This window comes from Sorex fumeus, unplaced genomic scaffold, assembly GCF_029834395.1.
Source record: "Sorex fumeus unplaced genomic scaffold, SorFum_2.1 ptg000061l, whole genome shotgun sequence".
Classification (NCBI taxonomy): Eukaryota; Metazoa; Chordata; class Mammalia; order Eulipotyphla; family Soricidae; genus Sorex; species Sorex fumeus.
In genome coordinates, this window is record NW_026606118.1 from 44,555,642 (window position 1) to 44,568,416 (window position 12,775).

The following is a 12,775-nucleotide window of genomic DNA, read 5'->3' on the forward strand; positions in this document are numbered from 1 at the left end:
GTCTGTTCCCTCCAACTCCATCAAAATCCAATTGAGGGAGAAGATTAGCATGGCCCCTGCGCAAGGACGACACGCAAATTCGTGAAGCATTCCATATTTTTCAGTAGACTATAGACTGAACATGATTGCCAGACTCAATGCCTCTTTTGCAAACCACAGCACCCAAAAGGAGAGAGAAAACAAAAGGGAATGCCCTGCCACAGGGGTGGGGTGGGGTGGGGGGAATAGGGGGTGGGAGGGATACTGGGAGCATTGGAGGTGGAGAATGGGCACTGGTGGAGGGATAGGTACTCAATCATTGTATTAACTGAAACCCAAGCACAAAAATTTGTATGTCTACAACTGTACCTCATGGTGTATCACTAATAAAATTTTTTTTAAAAAATCCAATTGAGGGACTATGTTATTCTTTATTTTTCACGCGTTTGGTTTCTTGGAAAATAATTTCAAACATGTCAGGAACATGTGGGTAGGACACTTGCCTTGCACACACAGTCAACCCGGGTTTGATCTCCATCATTTCATATGGTCCCCCAACCCCACCAGGAGTCATCCCTGAGCACAGAACCAGGAATAAGTAGAAACTGAGTACTACTGGGTGTAGCCTCAAAACAAACAAACATGTGTCAGAGTTTATTGCTCTCCAATTACAGGAATTTAGTGGGCGTTCTCTACGAGACATAGCTTTCAAATAGCTTTGTCTGCCCTTCGTATTAGGTCCTGTGTTGGCCTGTGTCCATGTAGTAAGGAACTCAGGAAACCATGAAATTAACTTGCTAACATAAAACAGGATCTTTCTCTTGGGATGGGTTTCAATATTTGTTTTGTATTGTGAACCAGCAACACTAAATAATGTCACCCATAAATATTTGAAATCTGTAAACATAGGATATTTTCCTCAAGATCCTTTGAGCTTTCATGATGCATTTCTGCATCATTTTAGATCAGCCTTACATTAGGGTGTGACCACATTTATCACTACAAAATGGTTATCTCCTATTTCACAATATGAAAATTATGTTTAACAGATGAAGGGATTAAGTGACCTTTGAAACATATTTTTTGTTCCTTACCACAGCCCTGCTTTTCATCAAAGAATCTAAATAATCATGGTACAGCTGGATGCTACAACACAATGACTCAAAAGTTTATTTTCCAAGAACTGGGTTTGCCTTTCCTAGACAATATTACCAAAAGAAATCACCTCCATTCCACTATCTCCTTGACAACCTTTTACTCTCCCAGCTCTGACTTTAAGCAATTTCAGCATTTATTATGAATTCATTTTAACCATAGAGAGGAAAAGCAAGGACAAGAAGAGAAAGTGACATTCAGACTAATCCATTTTTCACCTTTTTATCATCCTAAAAAAGCAGATGGGAGGACAGGTGAGACAACCATCTGATTTAAAAGTCACTTAGCGTGAGACCAGAGAGACAATACAGGGGCCAAGGCATTTGCTTTGAATCTCCCACAAATAAAAAATTAAAAAATCACTAAGCATGTATGTGAATGATTTTTGCAAACCTCCTATTTTACTGTTATGGAGGATTTATGCTGGTGGCAGGGGAGCTACCAGTATCTTAGAGTTCCTTACTTTTAAATAGTAAAATCAGCACCTATAATTTTAATTTGAAATGCATTCTAATTAAAACCTCTCTAATTGATGGGTTCCTCAGGTTTCCTCGGCTCAGTCTTCATCTGTCTTGCCACACTGGTGGAAGAACCTTGGTTTTGCTAACATCAGCACTTGAGTGTTGTCAGTGGAACTGCAGCCCGCCATCTCAGGCTGGAAGGACGCCAACAGGACACAAACCTGCCATTATAAGGGCGTGAGAACTGGGGAGGGAGGCTGGGCTGGAGCGGGGAAGCCTGGGGACTGGCACTCGCTGCTCATGTGACCTCAGGAGACACTTAACTCTCTGGAGTTTGTTTTCCTCATTAGTAAACAGGAGATAAATGTCCTTGCTTGTACAGGGCTTAAGGTTCTTGCCTTGCACACAGCTATCCCTGTGCCATCCCTGACACCGCATATGGTCCCTGTAAAACTACCAGGAAGGAGTGATTCCTGAGCATGGTCAGAAATAAACTTTGAGGGGCTGGAGCAATAGCATAGCGGGTAGGGCGTTTGCCTTGCACGCGGCCAACCCGGGTTCGATTCCCAGCATCCCATATGGTCCCCTGAGCACCGCCAGGAGTAATTCCTGAGTGCAGAGCCAGTAGTAACCCCTGTGCATTGCTGGGTGTGACCCAAAAGGAAAAGGAAAAAAAAAAGAAAAGAAAGAAATAAACTTTGAGCACTGCTCCCTGTGGCCCCCAGACAAACCAATCAACAAAATCCTTTACTCTGCCTATCTCAACTATTACCATCATGATGAAATTCAATAATGGATATGACAGTTCTTTGCCAAATTTGATCTAAATTGAAATAAAAATTTCTTAAAAGACCACCAAAGGGGGTTAGTACGGTGGGTAAGGTGATTGCCTTGCACTCAGCTGACCAGGATTTGATCCCTAGGACTACATATGGTCTCCTGATCCCTGAGTACAGAGCCAGGAGCAATCTCTGAGCACTGCCAGGTGTGACCCCAAAACAAAATCAAGGGGCTGTAACAACAACGCAAATCCATCAAGATTGTTAGGGTTTGGGGTTGGGGGAGGTAGGAATAAAGAATTGCCAAAGTAGATTGATAAAGTGAATGAACCTGGGGGCAGAGCAACAGTACAGAGTGTAGGGTACTTGCCTTGCACGCAGCCAGCCTGGGATCAATCCCCACCACCACATATGGTCCCCCAAGTCCCACCAGGAGTGATCTCTGAGTGCAGAGCCAGTAATAACCCCTGAACAGTACTGACTGTGGCCCCCCAAAACAAAACAAAACAAAAACAATTCCATAAATTAAAGGAATTTAAAAGTTTGCTGGGATCTGATAACAAGTCCAAAAAAATGGCAACGCATCTTCTGTGGAAGGAAAGGTGAGGACCCCTAAGCTGCCAGGAGTGATTCCTGAGTGCGGAGTCAGGGTAAGCTCTGAGCACAACCATGTGTGGCCCCCAAAGAAAACAAAAAAATGCTCAGGTATTTCAGAGTGAACAAGAATATAAATTAGGGGATATGGGGGCTGGAGCAATAGCACAGCGGGTAGGGTGTTTGCCTCGCACGCGGCCAACCTGGGTTCGATTCCCAGCATCTCATATGGTCCCCTGAGCACCGCCAGGGGTAATTTCTGAGAGCAGAGCCAGGAGTGACCTCTGTGCATCACCGGGTGTAACCCAAAAAGCAAAAAGCAAAAAAAAAAAAAAATCAAAACATAAATTAGGGGATATGGTGCCATCCAGCAGGTCAACTTATATCTGCAGAGTGATTGCATCAGCAACCTGATGGTGCCCTGCACCTCTGGCCAGACCCCAGCAACTTGGGACCAAGTTTCCTGAAAAATTGACTGCCCAAAAATTAGGTTGGTACGCCCACAAACCACCTCCAGCTCAGCTCTACAAACACATTTATTGGCCTTGCTTCAGAGACCCATAAATAAATCTCAAAAGAGATCAAAAGCGGATCATTTAAGCTCATTAATGGCCATGATTCAGACACAAATGAACCTCCAACGAGAGCAGCATGCGGTAGAGATGTCTCCCCATCTCATGCCAGACTGATTTCACCGGGGCACCTCAGAGTAAAGAAGGTGTGTCCCTCCACCTGCCCCAAATGAACCCCAGTAGGCGCAAACCTCCAGAACCCAATCACCACCACACTCACGACCGACCTTCACAGACTTGTCCTGAGCCCCCCACGCGTGAGAATGAATCTGCTGAAAAACCCAGGTATGTGGGACCAGTGACTAAAAACTCCAGGCTTCAAGAGTCGGGGATGGGCGACCTTCCCCCATCTCCCCGCCCTTCCAGTTTCCTGGTACTCACACCCAAGAACTGCCTCTGGCCACCATTTAAGCACATTAATGGCCATGATTCAGAGACTCACAAATCAATCTTGTAAGAGAACAGTATGCCACTCAATGCCTCTTTTGCAAACCACAGCACCCAAAAGGAGAGAGAGAACAAAAGGGAATGCCCTGCCACAGGGTGGGGTGGGATGTGGGGGGGATGAGGGGTGGGAGGGATACTGGGATCATTGGTGGTGGAGAATGAGCACTGGTGGAGGGATGGGTACTCGATCATTGTATAACTGAAACCAAAGCACAAAAATTTGTAAGTCTACAACTGTACCTCATGGTGTTTTACTAATAAAAATAAAAAATGAAAAAACAATGTTAAAAAGAGAGAGAGAGAGAAAGAGAGAGAGAGAGAGAGAGAGGGAGAGAGAGAGAGAGAGAGAGAGAGAGAGCAGGATGACAGGGAGATGCCTCCAGGCCTCAAATATTTAAAACTTTTAGAATTCCAGGAGCACATGGCCATTTTTGTAGCCACGTGACATCTCATACTATTCATGGCAAGCAACACAAAATAAATTATTTAGCATCTGCCTGAGGGGCAGGCTGGGGTGGTGGTGGAAATATTCAAAGTACTGGTAGTGGGAAGGTGCAATGGTGGTGGGATTGGTGTTGAAATACTGAATATAAACAATTATTGAAAACAACTTTTTTAAAATTTTAAAACTGTTAAAAAAATTTAAAAAATTTAAAAAGTAATGTGAAGTTCACGCCAGCTTCAATCAGCTTAATTTACGGCTGAATAAACAGCAGTACTCCTACATTATAAAATATATAAGTTAGATATGTTGATTTTTCGTCCACCACTACCAAATTCTATCTGCACAAAATTAGGCACATTTGTATTGGTACTTAGTTTTTCCTTTGTGTTGGAAAATCCTGTGAGCCAAAGATTTCTGGTCATCTACTATGTGGCTCTCAATGGTTCTCAGAACTAGGCAAGGTCCTCAGAACAGTTAATAGACAAAATCCATTTTGTTTTTGGCATTTTGAATTGTTTCTACTCTTGGTCGTACTCAGGGCTAACTCCTGGCTCTGTGATTAAGGATCACTCCTGGAGGTGCTTGGAGAACCATGCAGGGCTGGGGATTGAACTGGGATTGGCTACGTGCAATGCAAACACCTTAACCTCTGTAGTATCTCTCCAGTTCAACACAAAGACCTTTCAAGGAGCACACAGTCTCTCAGTGCAAAACAGACAAGGATGTAAGTACATAAGTATGCCAGGTATAGTTTTCTGTACTGATACTCTATAGAAAGTGGAAGAAGTCGTACTGGAGAGATTGCTCAGTGGTCAAGCACATATTAGCATGTGTGAGGCTTTGAGATACATCCTTGATATTGCATGACCTCACTAGCTGAACATGGAGCCTGTGAGTATGGTTTCATCACCTCCCCAACCCCAGCACCATGGGTGTGGACCTATTTTTCTTTTTTTAAAAAAAGATAGAAACAGGGTTTTGACATGAAAGAAACCTCAAGATAAAATCTAGGCTCCTTGCAACAAAATGACTGAACATTTGTTTAAAGAAGATGGACATGACTCTGCCTTTAGAGGAAGTGATGATAAGAGATGGGATGGCTTTATCATCCTCATCCTGAAATCTTTCATCTCTTTATGGCCAGGCAGATGGGACCTTTCCCTCTGTCTTCTTGACCTCGTTGTCTCAGCCAATGGCTCAGCCAATAAGGTCAAGTAGCCAGATGAATATCAGAAAGATTAGTTGGAGATAAAGGACCATTTTCAATACCTGCACAGGAAAATCGATGTGACTGTAAGTTACAGAGTAGATGAGCCAAGGTAAAGGTAAAGGCCCTCCCGTTGATCGTCGATTTGCTCGAGCGGGCCCAGTAACGTCTCCATTGGAGACTTTGTTGTTACTGTGTCTGGCATATCGAATAATCTCGGTAGCTTGCCGGGCTCTTCGAGAGGGGCGGAGGAATCGAACTCGGGTCGGCCATGTTGGCTGCTTGTAAGGCGAACGCCCTACCTCTGTGCTATCGCTCCAGCCCTGATTTTATTATCAAGCCTATAAACTGAGTGCGATTTTATGTGTTCTTTGGTATGATTTGGCAGTTATTTTGTGGGTGTGGGAATGCTTGACAAAATTTCCACATAAATATACAGTTTTGTTTTTTGTTTTTTTCACTTTATTGACTTTTTTTGGTTTTGTTTTGGGGTCACAGCCAGATGAGCCAAAACAAGTGTTTTTATTCTGAGGCTTCAAGAAACACACGGACTCACAGTGACCAAAGTTGATGCTCTAACTAGATGTCTGCCTTCCCACAGAGATAGGTTTCTGTGATTGAAAGATTATTTCTCAACCCAAAATCTGGGCCAGACTCATTCTTCTAAGAGGCAAGAGCTTTTCTTGAAACCCAAACTCCTATGATCTTTGCTCAATATAATCCACATGCAAGGAGATTGCATCTTGGAAGATCTGTTCTGGACATCTTGGGAAGACAGTGCAGGTAACCTCCTGGGGAAGTCCTAATCTTCATGGCTATCTAGTTTGCTTCAGTCCCATCATCTTGTCTTTAACTCTAACTCAGAGAAGAATAAAAGGTTTGTGAGGGACTCCTATTGACTTTTTCTTTGGGGGGACCACAATGGCAGTGCTCAGGACTTACTCCTGGCTCTGTACTAGGGATCACTTGTGGTAGGCTAGGCCCTCTGGAGTGCCAGAGATTGAACCTAAGTTGGCCATGCGCAAGGCAACTGCCTTACCCACTGTACTATAACTATGGTGCCTCCTGATCACTTTTTAAGGGCACATCACTTTGAGTCACAGTCTTCTGATTATAAGCCTATCATAAAGGAGGCGGGGAAATATCTCCATTGATGTGGCCAAGCACTCAGCTGAACATCCAGGAGAAGGAAGGAACTGGTATTGTGGGCCAAGAGCAATTCTGTCAGAGTGGAATCAGATGTGGCAGGAGGCTATTTGAACCAGGCTACTCAAAGAAGACAAGTCTAAATTAGGGATTGCAGTAGGGGCCAGTGAGAGCAAGGTTGAGTGTTAACCCCTACTCTTGACCCTGAGTGAGACACTCCCAGGCAGATCACAGCCAACCTACCCTCATGCTGCCAGTTGCCAAAGGTGACCAGGATCAGGCTAACTGCAATAGGAAATTCCTCCCGAGTTATATGGACACTTCACTTACCCTTATTATTATTAATTATTATTATTATTATTATTATTATTATTATTGGGCTAGAGCGATAGCACAGCGGTAGGGCGTTTGCCTTGCGCGCAGCCGGCGGCCGAGCTGGGTTTGATTCCTCCGCCCCTCTTGGAGAGCCTGGCAATCTACGGAGAGTATCTCCCCAGCACGGCAAAGCCTGGCAAGCTCTCCGTGACATATTCAATACGCCAAACACAGTAACAACAAGTCTCACGATGGAGATGTTACTGGGCCCGCTTGAACAAATAGATGAACAATGGGAGGATCGTGACCGTGATTATTATTATTATTTTATTTTTGATTAAAGAAAAGAGGGGGCTGGAGCAATAACACAGAAGTTAGAACACTGAATTCAATCAGCTAATCAGTGGCTGAATAAATAGCAGTACTCCTACATTAAAAAAAAAAAAAAGTTAGGACACTTGCCATGCAAGAGAGGAATCTGGGTTCAGTACCTGGCATCCCATATTAACCCTTGAGCCCCGCCTGAAGTGACCCCTGAGCACAGAGTCAGGAGTAAACCCTGAGTACCGCTGGGTGTGACTCCAAACCAAAACCCCCCAAAAAACCAAATATTGACCCACTTAGGGATCAGGGTGTTAGCTCAAGAGGTAGAATTTACTGTGATAGAGTTTGATCGCCAGTACGGCAAAAATAAATCGCTACATCAAATAACGTTTATGCCACAGACATATGTCGGGGTGGCATATGCGTTCCTTTGGGACACTGTAGATCCTTTCTTCCCCCCCAGCAATGCAAAGTCATCAGTTCTGAGCCTGAGCTTACTGGTGTGTGCAGTCCCTGTGCCCGCTTGATCACGCCCTCCTCGTGCAGCTTTCCGAGCCAGACCCAGCACCTCCACCTGCAACCTGTCCACCCACTCTGCATGGCGTGGGTGTGTGTGTGTGTGGGGGGGGGGGGTTCCCTCGGCAGGCGGGGTCGCCTTGCAGGTAACAGCCTCCGCCTGTCCCACCCCACCCTTGCAAGCCCGGAACGCAGTTACGCGACCCGGTTGTGCACCGGAAGGGGACGGTGCGGACCGGCTCGGCCTGGGAGCGGAAGGAGCGCCGCGGGACAGTTTTAGCAGCGGGACGCACTGGTTCCCGGCGCTTGTCCGCTCGGGCGGCCTGGCCGTGATGTTCCCGAGGGTGTCCGCGGTCGTCCACCTCCGGCCCGTTTCCCGCCTGCCTTTGAGCCCCGGAGGCCCGGCTGGGGCGAGCGCGGTGCTCGCGGCCCAGCACGGAGCGGTCAGGTACCGTCGGCCCGCGGGCTCTGCAGAGCGCTCTGGTCCTCGCCGCTCGGCGCAGGTGTCCCCGCGGGAGGGGGGGAGGGGGCATCCCGGGGTCAGCGCACGAAGTGGGGGGTGGGGGGACGCGGCCCCGGAGAAGCCCTGGCCTCCAAGCCGAGGGACAGGACGCCCGGGCAAGAGGCCGTGACTTGTCCAAGGTCACGCCGGCGCGACCCCCCGGAGCCCCTGCTGAGTGGGGGTGGTTCCGCTGTCGGCCACGCACCGCCCCCTTTTGTAACTCCAGCCACGTTGTGGGGGGCCAAGTTGGTGGTCTTAGTTTGGGGGGAGCTGCTCGGCAGGGGGTGCTGGGGGTTTCTTTGATGAAGGTCACGGTCTGGGTTCCTTTTGTCCTTTGTGCATCCCTGACAGTGCTCTCGTTGTCATTGAAGTCCAGTCTTCTTCCAAGTTGGCCATGTGGGTTCGAGGAGGATAGAGCTGAGTGAGATGGTCTCGGGTGGTCTCTTAAGACTGCTGGCAGAACTGTTTACAGTAGCCAGAATCTGGAAAAAAACCTCAGTTCCCCGGGAACAGACGACTGGTTAAAGACACTTTGGCACATCTACCCAATGGAGTACTATGTAGCTGTTAGGAAAGATGAAGTCATGAAATTTACACACAAGTAGTACTACATGGAAAGTATCATGTTAGGCGAAATGAGTCAGAAAGAGAGGGGCAGACATAGAAAGATTGCATTCATCTGGTGGATATAAAGTAACAAATAGGGGACTAACACCCAAGAATATCCGAGATAAGTACCAGGAGGTTCACTCCATGGCTTGGAGGCCAGCTGCGCAGGCTAGAGGGAAAGGATAGAGATAGATAGAGAAGGGAGCACCAAGTCAAGGGTGTTGGGAGGATCCTCCCAGGATGGGAGATGCATGCTGAAAGTAGACTGTAGACCGAACATGATTGCCACCCATTGCCTCTTTTGCAAACCACAACACCCAAAAGGAGAGAGAGAATAGGGGGGAATGCCCTGCCACAGAGGCAAGGTGGGATGGGGGGGGATGGAGGGTGGGAGGGATACTGGGATCTGTGGTGGTGGGAAATGGGCACTGGTGGAGGGATGGGTATTTGATTATTGTATAATTGAAACCCAAGCACAAAATTTATAAGTCTACAACTGTACCTCATGGTGTTTCACTAATAAAATTTTTTTTTAAAAAAAGGTGCTGGCTGAAGAGGGAGCCAGCGATTTGAAAAAAGCCCCCCCCCCAAAAAATTTTTTTTTTTGGTCACGTCCAGCGATGCACCAGGGTTACTCTTGGCTTTGCACTCAGAAACCACTCTTGGTGGTGCTCGGGCGAACCATTTGGGATGCTGGGAATCGAACCCAGGTCGATACAGATTCTTCAGCCCCATTCCAAACTTACAACCAAGAGTGCTCGACTCTTAAATAGTCCCTGTAGGTGACTCACTTAATTCTCTGTGTTAGATTCACTTACCTGACTCAGTAGCAGTTTCTTCTTTTGTGCCCTGGGAATAACAGAAGCTGCCCTGTAAAGAAGCGGTAGAACAGAACTACTGAGATGTGGTCCTCACGGGGCGGCGCTGTCCTTATCAAATGCAGATTCCTTAATCTCTCTCAGAGCTTAGGAATCAGAACTCTGAGGAAACCAAATGATCTGTTTTAACAGGTCCTGGGGAATTCCTCCATCTATTTGTGTGGGCACTAGTGCTTCAACCAGGAGGCTCGCTGATGCCCTGCACTGTCTGCAGAACGCCTAGCACAGAGTCACCATTAGGCGTCAGTGGGGGTGCAGATACAGTACCTTCTCCCCAAAGTGGAAATAACATTTTTTTAAGTCTCACAATATCAGATATCAAAAGGGATTTTAACCTAAAAATAAAATGAGATGTGTGGGGAACGTAGAATTAGAAAAGCCTGAAATAGGGGCCGGAGCGATAGCACAGTGGGTAGGGCGTTTACCTTGCATGCGGCCAACCCGGGTTCGATCCCCGGCATCCCATATGGTCCCCCCAAGCACCACCAGGAGTAATTCCTGAATACAAAGCCAGGAGTAATCCCTGAGCATTGCTGGGTGTGACCCAAAAAGCAAAAAAAAAGGAAAAAAGGGGAAAGCCTGAAATAGAAATTATTTGTGTTGTTCCTTTTCACAGATATATCTGATAAAGAAAGCAGAATAGCAGTGTTGGCCTTAACCTTACTTCTGTTTCATTTTAGCAGAGCCATCAGGTGAAACTTGGTTAAATGGCAAAGCTTAATGCAAAAGATGCCCAGAGAAATATAAACCGATTTAAAAAAATAAAATAAATTAGCCATTTTATATTGATTTTTCAAACCATTTAATTACAGATTCTGGGTTTGGTTTTGGGACCACACCTGACAGTGTTCAGGGATTCAACCAGGGTCAACTGTGTACATGGCAAACTCCCTGTACTATCTCTCCAGGCCCTGTATTACACCTTTACTCTTAATATCATACTCAGAGTAAAGACTTGGCAGTCAGAATTGGGCTTGAGCAGAATAAATTAAAATATAATGACCATGTAGGTGTCTTGCAAGGTTTTGGTTTATTTTTAATGTTATTGGCAACATAGAAATGGTCTAAAATGGTATTTGTACCTAGCAATGGGATAAAGGCTGACAGCTGATAGGAGTACCCAGCCACCGCAAGGACCTGGTAGTGTGTATCCCAGCACACGTAGGAGCCCTTTGTGGTCTTGGAGTCACTTGCAGCTATTTGTGGTCTTAGGCCTCAGAAAGATCTGAATGGTTAGACTTTGGAGGGCGGAGCAAGAGGACAGCAGGGAGGGCATTTGCCTTGCACATGGCCAAGCTGAGTTCAATCCCCAGCACCCCATATGAACCCCTGAGCATGCCAGGAATAATTCCTGTGTGCAGAGCCAGGAGTAACACCTGAACATTGGACATTGGATGTGTCGTCCACACCACCCCCCACCCCCACCACCAAAAAAAAAAAAAAAAGACCTAGGATAAGTCATTTCTCTGGTTTCTGTATCGCAAGATGGGAACATCACAGACTTTGAACTGATGGATGGGAGTATGAGGAAATAAATGTACCTGAACTAGATTGCATAAGACTAGGCACGTAGTGTATGTACAATAAATGTTAAGATGCTGGTCTAGGAGCTGGAGTGATAGCACAGTGGGTAGGGCGTTTGCCTTGCATGCAGCCGACCCGGGTTCAATTCCCAGCATTCCATATGGTCCCCTGAGCACCGCCAAGAGTAATTCCTGAGTGCAGAGCCAGGAGTAAACCCTGTGCATTGCCAGGTATGACCCAAAAAGCAAAAAAAAAAAGATGCTAGTCTAAGTGGTTAACAGTGATTTCCAAAGGTTAACGATGATTTCTAAAAAATAAAAGGAAAAGACTTGACAGTTTCTAAAAACATTTTGAGTATTTCTTTTGTAATTTTTTTGTTGTTTTTTTCTTCAATACGTCTTTCCAGGACAAATAATATCCAGAGATATTTTGGCACTACTAGCGTGATTTACAGCAAGAAAGATGAGCAGTCCGTTCCACCCCAGGAGACTTCCAAGGAGACAGAGGACCAAGATGGTGTGAAGGAGAAAAAGAAAAAAGACTTGTTGGGTATTATTAAGGACATGAAAATCGAATTAAGCACAGTAAATGTGCGGACTACAAAGCCACCAAGCAGACGACCTGTTAAAAGCTTGCCACCTGCAGTTGGCAAACCTCGGAAAGCTGCAGAAGATGCCCCGAAGCAGAGGTAAATTGAATTCTAATGGAATATTCTTGCAAAGTGACTCTTTCAACTTTAGTGAAGCTTTATCCCATAGGGGAAGAAAAATTGTAGATACTGAGTTAATGAAGATAGAATACCAGTTTGTAAAGATAGAGGCTAATAATTACTTGGAAATCGCTGTTACTTGGTGGATATGTATATCTAGAGTATTTATACTTAATGATTCCAAGTGCAGCCAGTGATGTTTCGGGCAGTTTGTTATAGATTAAATGCACTATTTGGTTTTATTGATAAATTATCATGTCTACATCAGTGGCATCACTGATTCAAGTGTGTTGTATGTGGTTTTACAATTCCATAACTTCTTGGTAGAATGAGCAGTTATGTAGAGTCCTCAAAATACTACATTTAACATTTTGATGGCATTTTTGGTTTCTGCACTGTATCCAATTTGATCAGAAATACCTGTAGAAAGTGTAAATGGTTGGTTGAGAGAAGCTGATTCAATCAGTGAGTACCTTCACCTCCTTTAAAAGATGTTTTCAATTAAAAAATATTATATATAGGCATATGTGAGTAGATAATAAACAAATACAAATACTTGTTAAAAGTGTTTTTTTAAGCTTCCAGACCTGTTTGTAACTCATTGTGCTTTTTG

General features: G+C 45.4%; 1 protein-coding gene and 1 pseudogene across 1 annotated transcript in view; both read left to right on the forward strand.

Annotated features, from left to right (window-relative positions):
* The first annotated feature begins 36 nt into the window (after nucleotides 1–36).
* LOC130034819 (uncharacterized) lies at nucleotides 37–101 on the forward strand (annotated as a pseudogene).
* An 8,134-nt stretch (nucleotides 102–8,235) lies between these two features.
* The window catches only part of MRPS31 (mitochondrial ribosomal protein S31), a 31,801-nt gene continuing 27,261 nt past the window's right edge, over nucleotides 8,236–12,775 (forward strand). The window contains exons 1-2 of the mRNA XM_056126210.1: nucleotides 8,236–8,388; nucleotides 11,860–12,141. Coding sequence (XP_055982185.1) covers nucleotides 8,273–8,388; nucleotides 11,860–12,141 — 398 coding nt within the window. The 5' untranslated portion in view covers nucleotides 8,236–8,272. The remainder of the gene's footprint in view (nucleotides 8,389–11,859; nucleotides 12,142–12,775) is intronic.